Here is a 25,449-nt window from a genome sequence, read left to right as displayed (position 1 = left end):
TGTGTGTTGATGTACCGAGACCCTGGCACCAATCCCAGCCCTTTACTGACACACACCTACAGCAATGAAACTGTTCACATCTCGATGTGGCTCGGTGTGGAGTGAATCATTGTGTTATGGCTGCCAGTGAGGGCTACTACTGGGTGATGTGGTTGCCCAGTGCTGGAGTGCAAGGTGCCATCTGCACCCGCATCACCACACTGGAGTGTTGACTACCCATCGCCCATAGTATGTGGTTCATCGTTTCCTCTTGGATCTGATGGAAACTTCAACTTCCCCTCCCCTCTTTATTCAACGGCAGTCTTTTCCCTGTTCGGCTTGTTACCATGGCAGTGTCTAGGCTGCTGAGAGCTATGCCCGCACACTTGGACGTTTGTCTGTCTGAATTAACCCTAATGCTCGATTAGTGTTGAGAAATGTGATCTGAAAGGTATGCTGCTTTTAATAAGTGAAAGCCTTGAGCAAAGGTGGCTGTTTCTCAAAACTAACTCTGTTCTTGTTCATGACGAGATTTATGTTTCTCTTTTAATTCACTTGAGGCAAGAGCTTTTCAGATGAGGCAGACAGATCCTGAACTCAGTGTATATAAATGCCATTTTTGTCGTATTTCAAATATTGAAAAGATTGGAGAGGTAATGTGAATAAGGCAAAACTAAACTATGCAACTGCCTTGTGTCTGTTATTTTTTAACTATGATGGGCTAACAATTAATATTTTTTAAACCATCTTCATCACAGACCTGTAGACTTTGCCACGTCGGATGCCGGCCCTGCTGACAGCTCACTGGCAGAACTGCTTGATAATTTGAGTTTGAAGCCTGTAAATTCTGCTCGGTTTGAAACCTCTCGGCTGCCTCCAACAGGTGAGTGAGTGCCTTCTGCCCCAAGTTGAACAACAACAACTAACAATGAGAAGATGGCGTTGGTCCGGCTAATCACTGTCACTTGTCACACTTGCTCTCGAGTTAGCCTGGCCTTGAGTTGATCACTGCTGCTGGCCAGGGCAAATGGGTGACCCTTGTCCATGAAGAAGGGTTCCGACCTGAAACGTCACCATCTGTTTTCCCCAGAGATGCTGCCTGACCTCCTGAGTTACTCCAGCACTGTCTATTTTGGGTGATCCTCACATTATTATGTGACAATCTTCTTTTACAACACTTGCATTTCTTTCTTCCACACTATCTCCTTGCGGCCTCTAAGTAACTTGTAACTTGTACATGTAACATGTCAACTACCTTGGGTGATTGCTGTTGGAAATTGGTTTATTGGCACGTGTACCAAAGTACAGGGAAAAACTTTTGTTTGCGTTCCATTAAAATAAATCATATCTACCATACATAGTGGCGCAGCGGTAGAGTTGCTGCCTTATGACACCAGAGACTCAGGTTTGATCCTGATCGCAGGTGCTCAAAAATCATAAGTGATTGGAGAAGAATTGGGTCATTCGGCCCATCAAGTCTACTCTGCCATTCAATCTTGACTGATCTATCTCTCCCTCCTAACCCCATTCTCCTGCCTTCTCCCCATGCTGTCTGTATAGTTTGTACGTTCTCCCTGTGACAGTATGCATTTTTCCCAGGTGCTTTGGTTGCCTCCCACATTCCAAAGACATGCAGGTTGGGAGGTTTAATGGCTTCGGTAAAAATTGTAAATACACTCTAGTGTGTAGGATAGTACCCTGAAGAAGGGTCTCTACCCGAAACGTCACCCATTCCTTCTCTCCTGAGATGCTGCCTGACCCGCTGAGTTACTCCAGCATTTTGTGAATAAATACCTTCGGTTTGTACCAGCATCTGCAGTTATTTTATTACACTGATATGATCCCGATATCTTTTTCAATTTTTTTTTGTTTGGGGTGGTGAGAGGAAATGGAATTCTTGTCTTTAAATTAAAAAAGCACAATCGTAAATGCAAACAATTTAGTTCTTGTATGTCTGAAGATTATTACAAAGCTTTGAGTAAAAGGGGCAACTGTTTGTCAAACTCTCAGTTTTAGATTGAGTAATTTATCTAACATGGCCACCATAAACTCTTTAATTTCCTTGTTGCAGTCGTCAGCGAGATATGGCAGGAACAAACAATACTACGTCTGCTGCAGCTGATTGAACTTCCAATCCTGGACTCGCTGCTAGACAGAAAGGAGCAGTGGCCAAGCTCGCAGAACTCCAGCAATGATGCTGTTACGAGCAGCTTATTGGATCGAGAAATCCTAAAGGCTTTTGGCGATTCTCAGTAGGTACTTGTAAGACTTGCCAGCAGTCGTTCCTTCCGCTGGTCACGTGTCACGCTAAAGTTTTTGGTATTGGAGATACAGCGCGGAATCAGGCCCATCGAGTCCGCGCTGGCCAGTGAAACCCACACACTTGCACTATTCTACGCGCACTAGGGACAATTTACAATCATACCAAGGCAATTAACCTCCAAACCTATGTCTTTGGAGTGTGGGAGAGAAACCGGAGATACTGGAAAAAATCCGCACAGGTCACGGGGAGAGCGTACAAACTCTGTACATACAAGCACCTGTAGTCAGGATTGAACCTGGTCTCTGGTACTGTAAGGCAGCTACTCTACCACTCTGTCAACCATGGTGTGCCCGTGTGCCTTTTTGTGAAAACCCTTTCGTCTTGTTATTGTATGGGTAAATAATGATACCTAGACCATAAAACATAGGAGCAGAATTAGGCTATTCGGCCCATTGTGTCTACTCTGCCATTCGATCATGATTGATCTATTTTTCCCTCAACCCCATTACTAGACTTCGACAAGGTCCCACATAGGAGATCAGTGGGCAAAATTAGAGCACATGGTATTGGGGGTAGGTTACTGACATGGATAGAAAATTGGTTGACAGACAGAAAGCAAAGAGTGGGGATAAATGGGTCCCTTTCGGAATGGCAGGCAGTGACCAGTGGGGTACCGCAAGGTTCGGTGCTGGGACCCCAGCTATTTACGATATACATTAATGACTTAGATGAAGGGATTAAAAGTGCAGATGATACTAAGCTGGGGGGTAGTGTGAATTGTGAGGAAGATGCAATAAGGCTGCAGGGTGACTTGGACAGGTTGTGTGAGTGGGCGGATACATGGCAGATGCAGTTTAATGTAGATAAGTGTGAGGTTATTCACTTTGGAAGTAAGAATAGAAAGGCAGATTATTATCTGAATGGTGTCAAGTTAGGAAGAGGGGATGTTCAACGAGATCTGGGTGTCCTCGTGCATCAGTCAATGAAAGGAAGCATGCAGGTACAGCAGGCAGTGAAGAAAGCCAATGGAATGTTGGCCTTCATAACAAGAGGAGTTGAGTATAGGAGCAAAGAGGTCCTTCTACAGTTGTACCGGGCCCTGGTGATACCGCACCTGGAGTACTGTGTGCAGTTTTGGTCTCCAAATTTGAGGAAGGATATTCTTGCTATTGAGGGCGTGCAGCGTAGGTTCACTAGGTTAATTCCTGGAATGGCGGGACTGTGGTATGTTGAAAGGCTGGAGCAATTAGGCTTGTATACACTGGAATTTAGAAGGATGAGGGGGGATCTTATTGAAACATATAAGATAATTAGGGGATTGGACACATTAGAGGCAGGAAACATGTTCCCAATGTTGGGGGAGTCCAGAACAAGGGGCCACAGTTTAAGAATAAGGGGTAGGCCATTTAGAACGGAGATGAGGAAGAACTTTTTCAGTCAAAGTGGTGAAGGTGTGGAATTCTCTGCCTCAGAAGGCAGTGGAGGCCAGTTCGTTGGATGCTTTCAAGAGAGAGCTGGATAGAGCTTTTAAGGATAGCCGAGTGAGGGGGTATGGGGAGAAGGCAGGAACGGGGTACTGATTGAGAGTGATCAGCCATGATCGCATTGAATGGCGGTGCTGGCTCGAAGGGCTGAATGGCCTCCTCCTGCACCTATTGTCTAGAAAGAACTGATCTACTTTTTAAGGCTGCACTAATGGATGTCCAATAAAAATCTAACATAGTATCTCTCTTCATGACTACATCTATCTCCTGCATCCTTGAAGGAATGCCTTTTTCTTTCTTTAGACATTAGTTTAAAATTTAGTGACGTAGCATGGAAAAAGGCCCTTCAGCCCACTGAGTCCATGCCGACCAGTGAATCTACACACATTTGGGACAATTTACAATTCTACCAAGCCATTTAACCTACAAACCTGTACGTCTTTTAAAATGTGGGAGGGGACGGGAGAACCCAGGCAGGCCACGGGGAGAATGTACAAACTCCGTGCAGACAAGCACCCATAGTCGGGATTAAACCCAAGTCTCAGGCAGCAGCTCAACTGCTGTGCCTCCCCCAAAAGGACTCTTCTATCCTCCAATTTGGCAAAACAGCAAACAGTGGATGGATGGGATGGGAAGTTAGCAAATCAGTAACTCAGTGCTGCACCCATAATTTACCTTGCTGAAACCAGATGACTTTCTGCACTTTTTTTCCAAGGAGTTGCCTCCTTGAACAGTTGTAATCCATGTGTTTCAGATTGTTTTATTGCACCGTAGGTCCTAGCTCTGTGACTTGGGGATTGAATCCAGAGTTGTCGTGGTGTTGGATAATGTTCCTGTGCACTTGTTTCCCTTCTCCCTCCAGGAGGGGGGGGGGGGTTGGGGGGAGGAGGTTAATGAGTAATCTTGAGACTCTGATAAGCTGCATGTGCCACTGGGTGAAGGGCTTGGTGTGGGAGGGGGAACGAGCTAGTCAATTGTCTGCAAGGCTATTTTTTTTTAAGTGAAATTTTTTGTTATTTTTAGTGTTTTAAAAGTCTGTGTTAATGTTCTCTGGTTTGTTTTATGGGGGTCGGGGCAAACTTTTTTCAATCTCTCACCTTGCCGGAGATGCGATTGTTTTCCGGATCGTATCTCCGGTCGCTCTGGGGCTTAGCATCATGGAGCTGGCGGCCTTGCTCGAGACTGACTTTGAGCCCCACTGAGGGGCCGTGGACTTAGCATCTGAGCGTGCGATTCCTTGCCTGGGATCGATGCTCCAACCGCAGCCTGCGGACATTAACATCGCAGAGCTCGCAGTCTCGGGTTGAGACCGATCGGGAGCTCCAAGCTGCACGAGGTTCGACTGGTCCCGACCCGGGGTAGATCGCCGGCATGGGGAGCTGAGACCCCCCCGATGCGGGATCTTGATCGCCCCGACGAAGGCCCACCACCAGCTACGGGAGTCAAGATCGTCCCGCCAACGGAAGGTTCGAGGCCCCCGACCGCTGGAGGACAAAGAAGGGAGAGATTGAACTTTTTTTCACCTTCCATCAGTGAGGAATGAGGAGGCGTCACCGTGATGGATGTTCATGTTAAAATGCATTTAGTGTGTCCTGTGGCTTTTACTGTTATGACTGTTTGCCAAATAAAGTTCCTCGTATGTTGCAAAACATACTTGGCTAATAAAGTATTATTGTGATTGATTGCAATTGACATTCTGGTCCTGCTTTGCTAAAGTGGCCATCTTCCTAAAGACGACCTAACCTTTACAATTTATTCTTTCCAACAGGGACAATGAGTGGCTGTCGGCTGCCATTGGTTTACTGGATCACCTTCCCGATGACACAGTGGTGGAAATCAGCAGGAACCTTCCGGAACCTTCCTGCGACGTAGACCAATGCAAAATGCTGTTCTTCAATGCCATTGCTAAACATTACAGTCAAACCAAAGAACCACTCCTTACCAATGACCTCTTTGACATCCACACTGGAGTGACGGAACTGATCGGTATGTGTGACTCTGTAATTATTGACACCTCTGTTTGTGAAAGGAGTCCGTTCATAACTGCAAGAGCTAATTTGATATTAAAGGCTCTAAACGACATGTTTTGCAATCAGTCTGAAGAAGGGTTTTGACCCAAAAGTCACCCGTTCCCTCTCTCCCAGATGCTGCCTGACCTGCTGAGTTACTCCAGCATTTTGCAAGAAAATAACTGCAGACGTTGGTACAAATCAAAGGTATTTATTCACAAAATGCTGGAGTAACTCAGCAGGTCAGGCAGCATCTCAGGAGAGAAGGAATGCGTGACGTTTGGGGTCGAGACCCTTCTTCAGACCTTCGATTTGTACCAGCATCTGCAGTTATTTTCCTACACATGCTTTGCAATAGTTACATTAACCCTTTTCCTTCTGAAACGATAACTGCTTTCCCCTTCCTCTTGAATCTCGTTGACATGTTGAATATTTCCAGTATCTTTGATTGTCGTTAAACCTTTATTACTGGTGTGGACACTTATTTTCCTGGGACTCTGCTCCATATCCCATCAAACCTTTCCTATCACATCCCAAGTGGGACTCTTGGAGATGAGGAATCTTGGTTGGCATGGGCAAGCTGGGCCAAAGGGCATGTTTGTGTGTTGTATGACTTTGACTCTATGACCAAGCTAGTTATTCTGGTGACATGATCCTTCTACTTGAACTCATTAATATTTTACTTGGAGTTGGGAACCAATGTCCCATTTCAACATGTGCTAGTAACACATTTGATTTTGGTTATCCTACTTGAATAGTCACTTAAAAAGAACATTGTCCCAACTAATGTTCATGACAGCTGAAGAATACGGTTCTAATGTGGACATGTTTTTTTGTTTCTCATCTCTCCATCTCAAGAGTCTATTAATGTTGTATTAGAAACATAGAAACATAGAAAATAGGTGCAGGAGTAGGCCATTCGGCCCTTCGAGCCTGCACCGTCATTCAATATGATCATGGCTGATCATTCAGCTCAGTAGCCTGTACCTGCCTTCTCTCCATACCCCCTGATCCCTTTAGCAAAAAGGGCCACATCTAACTCCCTCTTAAATATAGCCAATGAACTGGCCTCAACTACCTTCTGTGAAAGAGAATTCCACAGACTCACCACTCTCTGTGTGAAGAAATGTTTTCTCATCTCGGTCCTAAAAGACTTCCCCCTTATCCTTAAGCTGTGACCCCTGGTTCTGGACTCCCCCAACATCGGGAACAATTTTCCCGCATCTAGCCTCTCCAACCCCTTAAGAATTTTATATGTTTCTATAAGATCCCCCCTCAGTCTTCTAAATTCCAGCGAGTACAAGCCCAGTCTATCTAGTCTTTCCTCATATGTAAGTCCCACCATCCCAGGGATCAATCTGGTGAACCTTCTCTGTACTCCCTCTAAGGGCTAGAATGTCTTTCCTCAGATTAGGAGACCAAAATTGTACACAATACTCCGGGTGTGGTCTCACCAAGGCCCTGTACAACTGCAGCAGAACCTCCCTGCTCCTAAACTCAAATCCTCTTGCTATGAATGCCAACATACCATTCGCTTTCTTCACTGCCTGCTGCACCTGTATGCTTGCTTTCAATGACTGGTGCACCATGACACCCAGGTCACGTTGCATCTCCCCTTCTCCCAATCGGTCACCATTCAGGTAATACTCTGCTTTCCTGTTCTTGCCGCCAAAGTGGATAACCTCACATTTATCCACATTATATTGCATCTGCCATGCATTTGCCCACTCGCCTAATCTATCCAAGTCACTCTGCAGCCTCCTAGCATCCTCCTCGCAGCTAACACTGCCACCCAGCTTTGTGTATTCTGTGGAAGGGACTCCTTTAAGTGGCATATTTGGGTAATGTGTTTCTGGTCCATGGACGATCAATGCGGAAACTTGTAACCTTGGCTCAATGACCTCCGTTCCAACTTATTGAGTATTAATGGACTATAGATCAAAAATCAGAATATAGGTTTAGGGTGAGATGGGAAAGTATTTGATAGGAACCTGGGGGTGGGGGCAACTTTCTCCAGAGGCTGGTGGATACCTGGAATGAGTTGCCAGAGGAGGTAGTTGAGGGAGGTACTTTAACAGTATGTAAAGGACATTTGGACAGATACCTAGATAGGAACGGTTTGGAGGATCATGGGCCAAACATGGACATCTTGGTCGGCATGGGCTAGTTGTCCATGCTGTAGGACTTTATAAAAAAAATTTTGGTGGGTCGAGACTAAATTTCCTATTGCTTATCTTGGTGCACAGTTTGGCATTATACTTCTGATTCTCTCCCTTTCCTTCCCCCCACTCCTAATTTGACAGGAACGATCTCTTGTGAAAGCAGTCAAACTTGCTTATAAATCTCTTCTGGTAAGTGGTGAATTGCTACAACACTGCTAGCTTGGGGCTGGCTGCACTTTCCCCACCTGTAGAAGAGCCTGTGTTCCCTACACTGCCTCATTAGCCACTCCATCGAACTGGAGTGGCAGCAACTTGCACTCGATCCTGAGGAACTGCAAAGGATGGATGTGGAGTTAATTGTGGCACCATCTTGCTCCTTTTCAATTTTGGACCATGATTATTTTGGTGAACTTGCGTGAGCTGCCACGATTTAAGGTGCGCTTTTGCTGCCAAATGCAAAGCTGACATTTCAAGCTGACGAGTCCTTTAGTTTTCGACGAATGCATTTTTGAAAAAAAATCAAAATTCAAAATTTATGCGGTGCATTGGAAAACTAAAGAATCTAGCAGAGCAAGAATTTCCAGTCCAGTTCCACGATCTTACTGGATCACCAGCTGAAGCAAACAAAATATGCATTGACTAGGAATTTGTGGGCAGGTTATTCATGAAACCGATCTTATTTGAACTGTTGTCTTGTATAACTTTGGAAGGTGAGTCGTTTCATGTATTCTACCAATAAATATCTTGGTACTTGCTCAAGTACACAACATCCTTGGGCACTAGTGTTACTAGCACAAACCATGTTTGGCTGAATGCTTTCATGCATCATTGATTCCATGAAGGATTGACCACCGAGCCTCACAAATAAGTATGAATTTCAAAGAGCTTGCTAAGTAGTGAGGTTCTCTAAAGGAAAAAGAGGCTGAGAGTTTAGGAAAGCTTGGTCCTTAGTGCTGAACACGAGTCTGCCTGTGACTCTTCTTAAAATTGGAATGTGTAAGAAGGCAAATGAAGTGTCACAGCTTCAATCCTGTCGTCATCTCCACATGAGTTACGATATGATTTTGAGAAATTCTTGCCCAGCTGGTATTGTTGCTGCTCTGTGGTTTTAGTGACTGATTAAATCTCTTCCTTATCGGAAGAGGAGTTTGAAAAAAACCCACAATGGGTCTTCAACCTGAAGCGTTGATTCTTTCTGCTGATGCTGTCTGGCCCCTGCATTTGTTTTCAACCCCAGTATCAAACATCTGCAATTTTTTTAATTCTTTCGACGTGCTATATCAAACAAATGCCCTATGTATGCTCCAGAGCTACACGATTTCATAGTCAAAGCAACGTTCCCTTTGACGTTTAATTCATGCGTGACGTGAATATATTCAACTAACTCATGACTCAGTGTCTTGTTGACGTGAGCAGCTGGTTTTGGCAGTCTGTTTCAGAGGTTGGTCTTTAGATACTTAAGGCTCACCTGGTTTAAGCTGTGCAGGGAGGGAACATTTATAGCTACTTAACTTGGTGCAGCAAAAACTGTTCTGTTTATTGTTTAGAAGTATAATTCCAGCTGCTCACAAATTCTAATCTACCTTTTGAAGAATCTGGTTTGTTATGGGTTTCAATGCATTTGACAAATACAATTGTTAGAGGACATCGACAATAGGTTTAATTCTGTACAAATACTAAAACACAATGTTACTATCCTATCATTGACGCTGTTCAACATTGAGGCTACAAATGTTATACATCCTGCTACTGGAAGGTAGAATATTTCGGCTTTTCGGACACTGAAGCTCAACTCTGACTGTTCTTGTCTGAGAGACAACATAAAACTTGCTTCAGCCACTAGTTTCTCCATTCTGAGTCTTAACTTTGTCTAATTGATTTCCTGTTTTGTTGAGTTGCTGTAAAACCATTCCATGACCGAATGTTGTTGCACTGAATGCATGGTCTGAATTCTGACCTCCATAATGAGTATAACTTCCTCAAGCTTGGCTTCCTGACCCCAAATGTCTAACCCTGGTGAAGAAAATGTCTGCTTAAAGGTTAAGGCTTGAACCAGGAAATAATTGCTTTATCTACTTGTTTGAAACGCTCATGCATTTTTTCCCATTCCCAAAATTCTTCCAAATTTGTAATGAACCCATTTTCACTGGATTATTCAATGAAAGTACTTTTATATTTTGCTCTGGGATGCTACTAAAATAGTTTTTTTGAAACTATACATTTCAACGAAAGAATAAAGGTTGCCAGTGTTATCAACTACATCCCGCAGCTCTGCTCTTGCTCCCCCTCCCCCCATTCATAACAAGGACAGAATCCCCCTCGTTCTCACCTTCCACCCCACCAGCCAGCGGATCCAACAAATCATCCGCCAACATTTCCGTCACCTACAATGGGACCCCACCACTGGCCATATCTTACCATCCCATCCCGTTTCTGCGTTCCGCAGAGACCGTTCCCTCCATAACTCCCTGGTCCACTCGTCCCTTCCTACCCAAACCACCCCATCCCGGGCACTTTCCCCTGCAACCGCAGGAGATGCAACACCTGTCCCTTTACCTCCCCCCTCAACTCCATCCAAGGTCCCAAACAGTCTTTCCAGGTGAGACAGAGGTTCACCTGCACCTCCTCCAACCTCATCTATTGCATCCGCTGCTCTAGATGTCAACTTCTTTACATCGGCGAAACCAAACGCAGGCTCGGCCATCATTTCGCTCAACACCTTCGCTCAGTCCGCCTTAACCAACCTGATCTCCCGGTGGCTGAGCACTTCAACTCCCCCTCTCACTCCCAGTCTGACCTTTCTGTCATGGGCCTCCTCCAGTGCCATAGTGAGGCCCACCGGAAATTGGAGGAACAGCACCTCATATTTCGCCTGGGCAGCTTGCAGCCCAGCGGTATGAACATTGACTTGTCCAACTTTAGATAGTTCCTCTGTCCCTCTCTTCCCCCCCCCTTCCCAGTTCTCCCTCTATCTTCCTGTCTCCACCTATATCCTTCCTTTGTCCCGCCCCCTGACATCAGTCTGAAGAAGGGTCTCGACCCGAAATGTTACCCATTCCTTCTCTCCTGAGATGCTGCCTGACCTGCTGAGTTACTCCAGCATTTTGTGAATAAATACCTTCGATTTGTACCAGCATCTGCAGTTATTTTCTTACACAACAAGTATACAGTATATACATTATTGATCGGAACACAGCAGGTAGAGCTGCTGCCTTGCAGTGCTGGCCTCCTGGGTTCAACCCTGACTCTGCTGCTATCTCTGCAGGACTTGCATGTTCTCCCTGTGACTGCTGGGTCCCTATGTGCTCCTCTTTCTTTCCACATCCCAGAGACATCAGTGCTGCTATTATTTGTCCACTGCAGATAAATTGAAGTATCTGAGTTGATTGCTATGTGGAGAGAATGGGTTACTGGAAAAGTTTAGTGGGAATGAATTGCTTTGAGCTATCTCCGATTCATGGGCAGAATTGGCTCTTATTTCAAAGGGAAATTAGATAATCTGGCATTATTGAGAGAACTAAAGTAATGGGAAATATGGTCTTTTCCTTAAATTAATTCATCCCTTAACCTTGTTTCACCAATGCGTCCATTCATTTTCCCTTTGTTCATAAAATAATTTTTGGATCAGTAATGAGTTTTTTATCTTGTCATCAGTACATTTCAATTCTGTCTGAAGAAGGGTCTCGACCTGAAACGTCACCCATTCCTTCTCTCCTGAGATGCTGCCGGACCTGCTGAGTTACTCCAGAATTTTGTGAATAAATACCTTATTTGTACCAGCATCTGCAGTTATTTTCTTACAGTACATTTCAATTGGTACATAATCTCTCTGTCTTTTCATCTTTAATTGGTGTGGCTCACTTTTCTTTTCATTTAAGAAACTTTCTTTTCCTCAGAATTGCAGCTCCTGAATGTTGCTGTCCAATCGGTTGTCCTCAGTCACTCAGTTGGTGGCATTTTGTTGTAGTTGAGCGAGACGGTATGGAAACTGGTCCTTCAGCCCACCAGGTCCATGCTGACCATCTATCACCCATTCACACTAAATCTGTTGCCCCATTTATCAGCTCCCTACACACTAGGGACAGCTTGGAGTCTAATTTACCCAAACCCGCATGCCTTTGGTATGTGGGGGGAAACTGGAGCACTGAGGAAACCTACATGGGTACAGGGAGAACGTTCAAACTCCGCACAGGCAGCACCCAAGGTCAGGATTGAACCAGCGAGGCAGCAGCTGTACCTCAGTGCTGCCCATCTGTGCTAGAGTGAAAGGTTGTGGGTCTGACCCCCATTTCTGGCTGGCCCCTCCTGTGTTGCACTAGGAGTGCTGCATTGCCTGCAGTGCGATGTTAAACCCAAGCCTTTTCTATGCTCGCATGTAGTACCATTGGCTTTATGGTCACATCCATACAAGTGGATGTGAAAGCTTCCACCCACTGTTTAAGGAGCAGTTGAGTTGAGGGATGATGCTTATTCGTCACATTCACTGATGGCCAAAAGCAGTGTACACAATAGTCTGAACTTGATCAATATGGAGACAGAATTGGTGAAAGTTTTGGTTTAATGACCTTTCATCTTTCTTTGCAAAAGCAATTTGGCCTGCAGTGTATTTCTAGCCTTTTGCATTTCCAGGTACAATAACATTTAAAAGACGCTTGGATGGTAGACATATAAGAAAGGTTTAGAGGGATATGGACCAAAAGCAACTTAATTGGTCTCCACTGCCTCAGAAGGCAGTGGAGGCCAATTCTCTGAATGCATTCAAGTGAGAGCTGGATAGAGCTCTTAAGGATAGCGGAGTCGGGGGGTATGGGGAGAAGGCAGGAATGGGGTACTGATTGAGAATGATCAGCCATGATCACATTGAATGGTGGTGCTGGCTCGAAGGGCCGAATGGCCTCCCCCTGCACCTATTGTCTATTGTCTAATGGGACTAGCTTAGATTGGGTATCTTGGTCAGCATGGACAAGTTGGACTGAAGGGCCTGTGTCTGTGTATGACTCAGACTCGTATCTGTTTTGCTTTCCAGTTGGTTTAGTCATTGAGAACTGGATGTGGAAGATCACCCTTTATAAATTGGATGTTGCTTTTCCTATGTTGTAAATAGTAATTGTATGACATCTCAAAGTAATTAATTGAGTTAAAGAATTGAGGTGCTTGGTCACAAAAGCTACAGTTGTGGTTAGCCTATAGTGTATTTCTCAATTTAATTTGTCACAATATTCTCAATTGGAAAAATTGGACGGAAGGATTACAATCCTTTGACTTTAAACCTACCCCCGCCGCCTGCTAAACTTGCATGCCAGCACTGGGAATCTGAGAAATGCAAAGGAAAACAATCTGAATAATTTCAATGTGCGTATTGTGGAGGCATCTGTATAATCAAGGAAGTATGCTGGAAATGTTGTTGTCTGCTCCGGCTCATTTGTCCCTTGCACTGATTCTCCGAGGTACTTTTATGTTGCGAGATTCTATCTAAACCAAATGCTTGGCTAACTGCAGTGGGTGAATAATGCGTTCATTGTACCCTTTGGGACAGATCCTGCATTTCACCCACAGCTTGAGTTTATTACCCAGTCACAGCGAGGCGGTCGAAGTTGAATGTAAGCAGTCTGGAGGAGTTGTGGAAAAGAGCTTGTTCGCTCTCACTCTGGCACACAGGGTGACTTGGTCCGTACCAGCCCGAAGCATTATCAGTCCTCTGTCTGTCGCTTGTTTGACTTTTGTTCTCTTGCCAACAAGGAAAACTGTGCAGCCCAACCATAAATGTAATCGGGTCACATTGATCCTGGAATTTAGCATCTTGTATTTACATTACAATGTCAAGCAAGTTTGAAATATTCGAATGATAAACGTAGGCACTCGTTGCATGTGATGCTGTTGTCATAGGACTTCATTATAGATGTAACTGATTAATACAAGGCTTGGCGTAAAAAGTTAAAGTAGGCTATTTAGAACGGAGATGAGGAAAACCTTTTTCAGTCAGAGTTGTAAATCTGTGGAATTCTCTGCCTCAGAAGGCAGTGGAGGCCAGTTCTCTGAATGCATTCAAGAGAGAGCTAGATAGAGCTCTTAAGGATAGCGGAGTCAAGGGGTATGGGGAGAAGGCAGGGACGGGGTACTGATTGAGAATGATCAGCCATGATCACATTGAATGGTGGTGCTGGCACGAAGGGCCGAATGGCCTCCTGCACCTATTGTCTATTGAAATTTGTTGGCAGAATGTGGCCAATTAGAACAAGTCGTTTATACTGGTGTTGCTTAATCTATTAACCGCCCACATTTTAATCAAATGCCTGGAATATTCTCATTGCATTTTCCCTTGTGTTTATCTCGCTTCACCTTAATGCATCAATGCTTCACTTGAACCATTCCTCGGGGCAGCGAGTTCCTCTGTCTAACCATGTCGAGTGAAGGTTAGAAGTCATAAGTCATGGGTGTAGAATTTGGCCATTCGGCCCATCAAGTCTAATCTATCTCTCCCTCCTAACCCCATTCTCCTGTCTTCTCCCCATAACCTCTGACACCTGTCAAAAATCTATCTAACTCTGAAGATGTTTCCTGGGATTTAATATGCTTGTACCTCTGGCCCACCCCAGTTCTGGTCTCGCCCTTAAAGAGGAAGCATTCTGAAACAACTTCCACACCAGCTTTTTCTGGATGTAATTAGTTTTGGGGCTTCACTCTGAACTTTCAACTTTTTCCCCATTCTGTTTTTATGACTCCACCACTAAAATTAATATACTATTGCTGCATGGAGTTTGTACATCAGATAGTGAGTGGGGGAGAGTGGGAAGAAGTGAATCAAATGCTATCCCTTTATTTGATTGTAGTTTTTAAAAAATCTTCAGGATATCTTGATCCTATATAAATGTGAAGTGTTTTATAATTCACAATTAATTCTCTCAGGTGCTTGCTGTTGTCAGTGGCATGAGGGTCTGTCTACACTAAGCTCCCACCCATTAAGCTGTTATAGCTGTATTAGTAGTGGGTTAAATGCTGGTCCAGGACATGGGAGAATGCCAATGCTCTTTGAACTAATGCCCTTGGGTCTCTTTCCTAAAAGGACAGGCAGTTTCTCTTTTAACATCTCATCTGATTGTGGGAATGTTTAAGATTTGCCCTTGGCAAGTGATTTGCTTTAAGCAATCTCATTTCCTCTTAAACCATCACTGTGCCAATAATGTTATGAAGTCGTGATTGCTATCAGTTATAAACACAATGCTGGAGTAACTCAGCGGGACAGGCAGCATCTCTGGAGAGAAGGAATGGGCGACATTAATGGGTGGTGATTTGGGTCGAGACCCTTCAGACTGAAGGAGGGTCTCTACCCGAATCGTCACCCATTCCTTCTCTCCAGAGATGCTGCCTGTCCCGCTGAGTTACTCCGACATTTTGTGTCTATCTTTGGTTTAAACCAGCATCTCTAATTCCTTCCTACACATCGCTATCAGTCAGTTGGTTCTAAGTTTATAATCCATTTCCTAGTTTTACTGCGCACAATGTATTTTAAACTTTATTTTTAAATGCTTAGGACTATCACTCAATTCGGTATGACTTAAACTTTTCTGGTATTTTACTTTTAAAAAAATACGTACAAAGTAATCTGTCGGCCAGGAAATAATTTCAAAGGAATACTAATAGTAATTTGTGCATTGAACTGAATTTCTCAATTTGGGAGCATTTTGGGGACTCTGTTTCTCCCTTGTCTGTGCCCCTGGTGTACACTGCAATCAGGACTCTCGTCTGTTTCTTCCAATCGAAGAAAACCAAGCAGTCTCTCTAGTTGTAGCTGAACCATTCCACCCCAGGCAGTATCATCCTCCAGTTCTTCCTATAGTGCGGTGACCAGAACTGTGCATAAAATATTCCAAATGTGACCTAATCAACACTTTATGAAGTTTGCCAAGGTTTCCTTCACCTGCATTCAATGCCCTGGTTAATGGAGACAAATATTCCAGTCTGAAGGGTTTTGACACAAAACATTGTCTATCCATTTCCCCAGAGATGCTGCCTGACTTGAGCTATTCCAGTGTTGTTGTACGTGCCTTCACCACCTGTGCTGCCACCTTCAGGGATCTTTGGACTTCTGCACCAAGGTCCCTTTGTTCCTCAATACTTCCACAGGCTCTTGTATTAACCTGTTCAGTGCCTCCCCCGAGTATACTCTGGTCATGATCAAGAGTGAGACAAAATCTTGGCAGTGAACAGGTTAATGGAGCACATTGTTTGGATCTACCCTTGCCTCCCTCTCTCCCTTCTCTTCCACTATTCCATCACCTTGCTCAACTTGGCAACTGATCAATATCTTTCTGTATCCCACCAGCTTCCTCACTTTCTGCAACATTGATTATTTTTGTCATCTGCAAACATTCTACAATGTGCCTCGTACAATGACTTCTATGTCATGAAGATGCTTTCTAGAAACTGTCTCCCTTTTGACCAGGAATATTAAATTCTCTCCTGCAATTCTTCCATATTGCTACAGTATATCTTAATTTGTCTCCAATATCATGCTTTTAATTTTACCGAGCTGATGAGAGTTGTGTGATGTGGATGTAAGCACATAATCCAGGGTGACACTTGAGCTGGATAAGTGGAATTGACTTTGCTCTTTAAACAGACAAAATAATGTTTGCATCATTGATCAGCCATGATCACATTGAATGGTGATACTGGCTCGAAGGGCCAAATGGCCTACTCCTGCACCTATTGTCTATTGTCCCTCATTAACTTATCTTCCCCAGTCTAAGATAGAGCTCTAGGGGCTAGTGGAATCAAGGGGTATGGGGAGAAGGCAACTATTTTCTGTTTCTAACAATGGGTGCCATTATGAGCTTCACCCTTCCTGAGGTCATCTGTTGTGGGCCCTGATTTTGTTCTGGCCTTTACTCGCCTCCAGTTCCCTCTGCCACCTCCATCATTTAGTCTGAAGAAGGGTTCTGGCCCTGAAACGTCACCTATTTCCTTTCCCCAGAGATGTTGTGTGACTCACTGAGTTACTCCAGCATTTTGCGCCTGTCTTCAAATTAAATCAAATCTGTTTGGCTGACGCTCATTTATTTGCACAATTTGAAGTTAAAGCAAAGTTTGTTGCCCTACATTTCCTAATTTGTGGTCTTGCAGTGTAGTAGGTGCTTTGGGGTGGGTGGGGTTGCATCTAGGTAATGGTGATAATACTAAAGTAACACTTCACAGTGGCGCAGCGGTAGAGTTATTGTCTTGCAGCATTTGCAACGCCAGAGACCGGGTTCGATCCTGACTATGGGCGCTGTCTGTGTGGAGTTCGTACGTTCTCCCCGTGGGTTTTCTCTCAGATCTTCAGTTTCCTCCCACACTCCAAACGCACAGGGTTGTAGGTTAATTGGGTTGGGTTTGTATACTTGGTATAAGTGCAAATTGTCCCTAGTGGGTGTAGGCTTGTGTTAATGTGTGGGAATCGCTGGTCGGCACGGACTCGGTGGGCCGAAGGGCCTGTTTCCGCGCTGTATCTCTAAACTAAACTAAACTTCGTATGACGATTTTGTTGAATGCTCTGACCACAGGATTCTGTATCAAAGTTCCTTCTCCATATGGTAATACATTTTTTCTTTTGCCAATCCATCTCGAGCACAGTCCAGCTATTATTTTTAAAAAACTTTTCAATGGCTGTAATTGTCCCAATTTAAAAGACGAATCCCTTTTGCTCTTTTTAATCCCTCCTTCCATGTGAAAGAACTTGCATAAATTTATCAGCTGAAACAAGGCTAATCAGTTCTGGAGCCAAGTTGGTCAATAATGAAATGTTGTGTTTCTCTGTTCTAATGTAGTCACTTCACTGACCCCAAGGCTTTGTTCACTCTTTGTAAACAAAGCATGTTGAATTGTAACAAGTTTGAGGATAAAATTCTGTTGGCTGATGTTGGTGATGAAAGTAGGCTGGTACGAATCTATATAAATGGCTTAGACTAGCATTGTTCATGACTACGCTGGTATAAACGTTGCCTTACCCCTCCAATTCTCCCATTTCAAGTAATACCCTGGTGTACATGCTTCTCCCTCCATACACTCATTTCCCCTCCTGTCCTGCTTTCCAGAGGACTAGAACTTAGCACCAAAACCTAGTTACTCTGATATACTGTCTCGGTGTACTATTCCTACACACTTGTACTGAATCAGTGCTTGTGTATAGTAATACTTTTATTGAACTGTATGCAAAAGAGAATTTCACTGTACCTTGGACAAGTGATAGTGAAAGTACCATTGAACCACTGATTTCCCTGTTATTCCTCCTGACCTATTCTACCCACATCCCTCCCAGCTTTGCATTTTGGTCATCTTGTTTCCCTTTTGTCTCCTTTCCACCACTAGCCTTTGTCACTTGCTCAGTACATCTGCCAATCACACCTGCTTCACTTGTATCCACCCCTCACTTGCTTTATCTCCCCCCCCCCCCCCCATCTTTTTACCAAGTTTTCTACTCTCTTCTTGTCCCCCCTGAGATTCCATCAGTCCAAAGGATCCTGACCCAAAACATCATCTGTCCTTTCCTTCCACAGATGCTTCCTGACCGGCTGAGTTCCTCTGGCATTTTTGTACTTGCCCTCTTGGAGGGTGCTCTCAACAAAAATGTAATGGAAAGGGTTGAATATGCCTCTGCTTTTAAGATGCATATTTCAATTTCTTAAGCTTGTTTTATTAATCTATGAGAAACAATTCTGTACCAGAATGCCTGGGTTTCTAAACTCCAAATGTTTATTAAATGAATTGCTTGTCAACTCTCATTTTTCTAATGACAGCCTTTGGAAAATTCGTTAAGTGGCTTAAAAAATCATTGAGAAATGTTAGCACCTTGACATTGGAATCGGTGAGGGAATTGGAGTTCATTCAGTTGGGGGTTGGTCAAAATTATAACTAGTTTAATCTGTACTGATATCCAGTATCGAAGTGCTGTACTTTATCAGTGGTGGTTTAAAGTTTTATTGGACCTGTTTTGTGGGACAAGGAACCAAGGTGAGAGGCAAGTGTAGTTAATTATATGTTCCATCAGTGCAACAATGAAATCTTACTTGCAACAGCTTCACTGGCCTGTAAACGGATAAAATATAGTAATAAAAACTTTAATTTGTCTTGCTCCACCTCTCTTCTCCCCCCATTGCAATCAGTCTGAAAGGACCTGACCAAAATATCATCTGTCCATTTCCTCCACACACTGCTTGGCCAGCTGAGTTACTCCAGCACATTGTTTGCTCAATATCTGTAATACTGGATAGATGATGACTACAAGATCATAACATGATTATGTTAAGATGCTAATAAACAATCTGAAACATGGTGGGATTTGCTTCCTAATTAACTCTAACGCTCAAACACAATGATATTGGTGAGCTGCTGCTCCCAGGATGTGGAATATCTTGTGGTGAAGTGTTGTCCATTCTACCTGCCATGGGAATTTGCTTCAGCTATCCTGACAATTGAAAAGATGATATTTGGGTGGGGGGGGAAAGCTGACGTGTAGAACTTTATTTCTCGTTGAATTTATTCAGTCACCGTCTCTCCGCAGTCAATGGCAAGTCTGAACCAGCACTGGAAGCAACACAACTGTGTCTGAAGCTTCTGAATTCCAGAAATCGGGAAGAACTGAGAAGGCTGTTGCATTTCATGGCCATTGCTGCATATCCAGCGTCCATCTCGTTACAGAAGGGGGTGAGTGTCATGGTCAAAGATTAGTTTCCTTTTTGGAGTCTTACAGCATGGAAACGGGCCCCCTTGGCCCAACATACCCCATCTACACAATGCTGGAGTAACTCACGGGTCAGGCAGCATCTCAGGAGCGAAGGAATGGGTGACGTTTTGGGTCGAGACCCTTCAGACCCGACCCGAAACCTCACCCATTCTTTCTCTCCTGAGATGCTGCCTGACCCGCTGAGTTACTCCAGCATTTTGTGTCTACCTTTGATTTAAACCAGTATCCGCAGTTTTTTTTCCTACACCCTACCTGGCTGTTTTTGGCTCATCCCGCTAAACCTATCCGAACCATGTACCTGTCTGAATGTTACCTAAACATTGCGATAGTACCTCCCTCGACTACCTCCTCCAGCAGCTCGTTCCATACACCCACCCCCCCTTTATGGAAAAACAAAGTTGCCCCTTGGGTTGCCATTAGATCTTCCCCCTTCACCTTAAACCTATGTCCTCTGGCTTTTCCCCAACTCTGGGCAAAAGACCTGATCTTTTCATGCACTTTAAGTCTCTTTGATCTCTTTGTTCTGTGTTGATCTAATCTGATCTCTTTGTACTGTTGTCAAATTTGAACATGCAAGGGTGAATTTATAGGTTCTGCAGCTTATTGGTTGGCAGAATTAATTTGGTTCATGTTTTATTTTTTTCAATTTACTCCTAGGTCGAGAATAGAATAGCCATGAAGAGGACTTTCAGTAAAGCAATTGTTTTTAACAAGAACCTCTCGAAAGGGAAAGCTGATCTCTTGGTCTTGTTTCTGCTTGATCACCAGAAAGATGTATTTAAGGTACGTAATGCAGCAGAAGTAGATCATTGGCCTTCAAGGTGTGTAGTTATGCAATTGGAACAAAGGTGAAAAATTCATCTATCTACATTTACCTTGATTTGGATGGATTCATCAATCTTGGCTTTGTATGTGAAGTACAAAGTGCTGGAGGAACTCAACGAACCAGGCAGCGTCTGTGGAGGGAAAGAACAGACTACATTTTGGGTCGGGCCACCCTCTTTTGGAAGAAGAATCCCGACACAATTGCCTTTCTATTCCCACCCCAGATGTTGCGCGGAGATTGAGTTCCTCCAGCCCTTTGTTCAAGATTCCGGCATCTGCAGTTTCTTGTGCCTGATCTTTGTTTATGTTCATTCAAGTATCCACGGCCCTCTATTCACAATCCCCTGAATAAATTCTCTTGTCTCAAATACGGACGTTCTGGATCTCAACAATCCCCTTGACTATGTCAGGCCCTTTAATGTTTTGAACATGTAGTTGAAGTGAAGCATAGAACGTGCTTGTTCATTTGCCAGCAAGCTCGATGCAGGAAAAACTTTCCCAATGTTGGGGGAGTCCAGAACCAGGGGCCACTGTCTAAGAATAAAGGGGAGGCCGTTTAAAACTGAGGTGAGAAGAAACTTTTTCACCCAGAGAGTTGTGAATTTGTGGAATTCTCTGCCACAGAAGGCAGTGGAGGCCAATTCACTGGATGAATTTAAGAGTTAGATAGAGCTCTAGTGGCATCAAGGGATATGGGGAGAAGGCAGGCACAGGTTACCGATTGTGGATGATCAGCCATGATCACAATGAATGGTGGTGCTGGCTCAAAGGGCCTAATGGCCTCCTCCTGCACCTATTTTCTATGTAACAGTACAGCACACTAACAGGCCCTTCGGCCCACAATGCTTGTGCTGAACCTAATGATACGATCAACTCTTACTTCCCATCACATAATCCACATCCCTGCATATCAATATGCCTATCCAAAAGTCTCAAATTTCACTGTCTTATCTGCCTGCACCACCCCTGGCAGTGAGTTCCAGGCACTCGACACCCTCTTTTTAAGACAAACTCTTCCCACACATTGCCTTTAATATATGCCCATTCTCCTGTGCTTCTACATTCACTCAATACTCTGAATGCAAAGCAGTGGTGATTTGAGGCCTGGAGCATCAGAAGCCAAAGGCATGCAAGGCAACATTTCAGTGGGGGAGCTGCTTGGCTGTAATTTGCAGAGACGCTAAATGAACTGTGTCCCTTTAATTCCAAGTAGTTATCCATCAAACGTTCAAAGTTCACGAAATTGAATGCAGACGAAGAGCAAGAAAGCAATTCTCCTTGAACTAAATATGACTTCATACTGGGGGCTGACTGAAGTAGCACATGATTATGATTGCACTTGATAAGGGATCTGTGTGGCAGACGAACGGAGCAGGAATGTATAAAGTTCTCGGCTGTAATGTGCCCCTACAACCCTCCCTGCCCCTGCCACACTGCCCTTCTTGTCACAATGCATGATAGTGTGTCTGCTCTTGCTGACTTTCCAAGATTGTGCTAGCAATGGCTCGGTTGTAACACTTGAGATTGGATAGACCTCCAATCTCAACTCTTAATCGGAGTTTGGGTGAGGCCCCATGAATGTGGAAGCTTAGCTTGGTATCTTTTTTTGAGAAACTAATTGAAGGCAAGAAAATATTTTGCTTTGAAAAATGCTAGAGTTGCAGTGTTTCAGACGATCAGAATAACTCGTTGACTGTACCATTCAGGTCCCTGCGTCGTTGCACAAAATGGTGAGTGAGAAGCTGATGCACATTCAGTGTGGTCGTGATCCGGACCTTAGTACAGGTAAGGGATCAACAAACACTTGTTCTTGTGAAGTACTGCCGTTATTGCAACCAGCTCCGGACACGCCCAAGCAGGTCCAAGAAATGTGCAACAATAATTTTTCCCGGTAAGCTCCAGATATTAAACAATGATAATTCCCAGGAGTTTGTCTCGGAAGCTGAGAATTGTGAGCTTTGTGTAAATTGAGCTTGTGTTTTGAACAATAGACAGTAGGTGTAGGAGTAGGCCATTCGGCCCTTCGAGCCAGCACCGCCATTCAATGTGATCATGGCTGGTCATTCTCAATCAGTACCCCGTTCCTGCCTTCTCCCCCTTAAGAGCTCTATCTAGCTCTCTTGAATACATTTGGAGAATTGGCCTCCACCACCTTCTGAGGCAGAGAATTCCACAGATTCACAACTCTCTGACTGAAAAAGTTTTTCCTCATCTCCGTTCTAAATGGCCTACCCCTTATTCTTAAACTGTGGCCCTTTGTTCTGGACTCCCCCAACATTGGGAACATGTTTCCTGCCTCTAACGTGTCCAACCCCTTAATAATCTTATACGTTTCGATAAGATCCCCTCTCATCCTTCTAAATTCCAGTGTATACAAGCCTAGTCACTCCAATCTTTCAACATATGACAGTCCCACCATTCCGGGAATTAACCTAGTAAACCTACGCTGCACGCCCTCAATAGCAAGAATATCCTTCCTCAAATTTGGAGACCAAAACTGCACACAGTACTCCAGGTGTGGTCTCACTGGGGCCCTGTACAACTGCAGAAGGACCTCTTTGCTCCTATACTCAACTCCTCTTGTTATGAAGGCCAAAATTCCATTGGCTTTCTTCACTGCCCGCTGTACCTGCATGCTTCCTTTCAGTGACTGATGCACTAGAACATTACATAGAATAAGTGCTAAGCTAACAAAGCAGAGGCACGAGTTGATAATTCAGCTCTTGGGCCTGTTTGATTCTCATAGTGCTTTGCAATTGTAATGGTACCTTGATCCAATGGTCTGGGGAGATGGGAACATGCTATTTCAGTATCTTGTACTCTTGGTGTCCAGCATTCTTCTCTACCAATACCTTGGATTTATTGTGTAAGAAGGAACTGCAGATGCTGGTTTAAACCAAAAATAAACACAAACAGCTGGAGGAACTCAGCGGGACAGGCAGCATCTCTGGAGAGAAGGAATGGGTGACGTTTCAGGTCAAGACCCTTCAGAATGGTTAGGGATAACGGAAACGAGAGATACAGACAGTGATGTGGAGAAATAAAGAACAATGAATGAAATATGCAAAAATGTAATGATGATAAAGGAAACATCGAACAGGATCCCACCTCCAATGGCATCCCACCACTATCCACATTTTCTCATCTCCACCCCTTTCCGCCTTCCGCAGAGACCGTTCCCTCCGCAACTCCCTGGTTAACTCATCCCTTCCCACCCACACCACCCCCTCCCCAGGTACCTTCCCCTGCAACCGCGGAAGATGCAGCATCTGTCGCTACACCTCCTCCCTCGACTCTGTCCAGGGACCCCGACAGTCCTTTCAGGTTAGGCAGAGGTTCACTTGCACCTCCTCCAACCTCATCTACTGTATCCGCTGTTCAAGATGTGGACTCTTGTACGTTGACGAGACCAAACGTAGACTGAGCGATCGTTTTGTGGAACACCTTTGCTCAGCCCACCTGAACCAACCTGATCTCCTGGTTGCCGGACACTTTAATTCTCCTTCTCATTCCCACACAGACCTTTCTGTTCTTGGTCTCCTCCATTGTCAGAGTGAGGCTAAACGCAAATTAGAGGAACAGCAACTCATATTTCGCTTGGGTAGCTTACAGCCTAGTGGTATGAATATTGATTTCTCTCACTTCAGGTAGCCCCAGCATTCCCCCTCTCTCTATCCCTCCCCCACCCAAGTCGCACTAGCTTCTCATTGTCACCCTACAAACAGCTCACAATGGCCTGTTTCCTATATCATCGTTACCTTTTTGCACATCTTTCATTCATTGTTCTTTATCTCTCCACATCACCGTCTATATCTCTCATTTCGCTTATCCCAAACCAGTCTGAAGAAGGGTCTCGACCCGAAACGTCACCCATTCCTTCTCTCCAGAGTTGCTGCCTGTCCCGCTGAGTTACTCCAGCTTTTTGTGTCTATCCTTGGATTTATTATTGGGTGAACAATGCCACGAACAGGCCCTTCAGACCACGATGTCCATGTTCTCGTATTCCCACCTGCAGATAGCTCTGCAGTAAAGTATCAACATTCAGTAGTTATTTGAAGTGGGGTAAGTCCAGGTACCCTATCACTCCTGGTTCATGATCTTCAGTCTGGTAATATATTCCATCAAGATTGAATGGGTTGGATAGAAATTTGTTGATTTGACATTTTCTAGTTTGGGAATGGAATTTTAATATGCCTTGACTGTAACCTAGGAACTTTTAAAAGTATATCATGGCACCGTCTGTGACTTATTTCTTAGTGCACTCTTTCTGTGAGAGGCTAAGCCATTCTGCCTGTGAAAACAACATGCGAAAGACCACCAGAGACGAACTGTTGTTGCTGCTTAAATCTATTGATGAAAACACTCAGCTGTCTGCTAAAGAGAAAAAAAAGGTTCTTACTCAGTTCAACAGGAGCCATCCAGCTATATTTATTCAGTATTTCTTTAATCCATTGAGGAAACTTTAATATTGACAAAATGTATATGTGTATAATTGTAAAGAGTTTATTAAATTAAATGAAAATTTTATAAGATTGAATGAATAAAATTTCAAGTTTTATTAATTTAATCTGTTTTACTTCTTTTTTTTCTTTTTAAAAATTTTTTTTTCTTTTTTATTTTAAAAAAAATAAAAATTATTTATAGTATTTTCAATAGGCATACAAAAATACATAAGTGGATAAATATAAGGGAATACATAAGCATAAGCAATGGCAATGTATAACATAAATATCCCCAGGTTGTGTAAAACAAATTGTTATCTATACCTAGAAGATATGTCGGTATATATATGAAAAAGATAAGGATAAAAGAAAAACGAAAAGAGAGAGAAAAAGAAGAAAAAAAAAAAGAGAGGAAAAAAACCAAAAAAACCCCCCCAAAAAAAACAAAAAAAAACAGACTGTACCAGGTGGTTAACGAAAACATAGTAGTGTCGCCCGCTCCAATCCCCTCTACCTGCATAAAGCAATATCAAGAAGAACGAAAAAGGTTGGAATAAGGTCAC

The 25,449-nt window shown here is 43.8% G+C and overlaps 1 protein-coding gene across 2 annotated transcripts in view; it reads left to right on the top strand.

Moving 5' to 3' along the window:
• Positions 1-24,941, top strand: part of depdc7a (DEP domain containing 7, paralog a) — a 36,457-nt gene extending 11,516 nt beyond the window's left edge. For both annotated transcript variants that reach the window (XM_078414874.1, XM_078414873.1), the window contains 7 exons: positions 738-862; positions 2,051-2,231; positions 5,495-5,712; positions 19,437-19,579; positions 20,277-20,402; positions 22,151-22,229; positions 24,702-24,941. In XM_078414874.1, coding sequence (XP_078271000.1) covers positions 738-862; positions 2,051-2,231; positions 5,495-5,712; positions 19,437-19,579; positions 20,277-20,402; positions 22,151-22,229; positions 24,702-24,910 — 1,081 coding nt within the window. In that variant the 3' untranslated portion in view covers positions 24,911-24,941. The remainder of the gene's footprint in view (positions 1-737; positions 863-2,050; positions 2,232-5,494; positions 5,713-19,436; positions 19,580-20,276; positions 20,403-22,150; positions 22,230-24,701) is intronic.
• Positions 24,942-25,449: the final 508 nt, after the last annotated feature.

The sequence above is a fragment of the Rhinoraja longicauda genome, chromosome 18 (genome assembly GCF_053455715.1).
Source record: "Rhinoraja longicauda isolate Sanriku21f chromosome 18, sRhiLon1.1, whole genome shotgun sequence".
NCBI lineage: Eukaryota > Metazoa > Chordata > Chondrichthyes > Rajiformes > Arhynchobatidae > Rhinoraja > Rhinoraja longicauda.
Note: the sequence above shows the minus strand (reverse complement) of the source record. Positions and strands in the feature narration are given on the sequence as shown.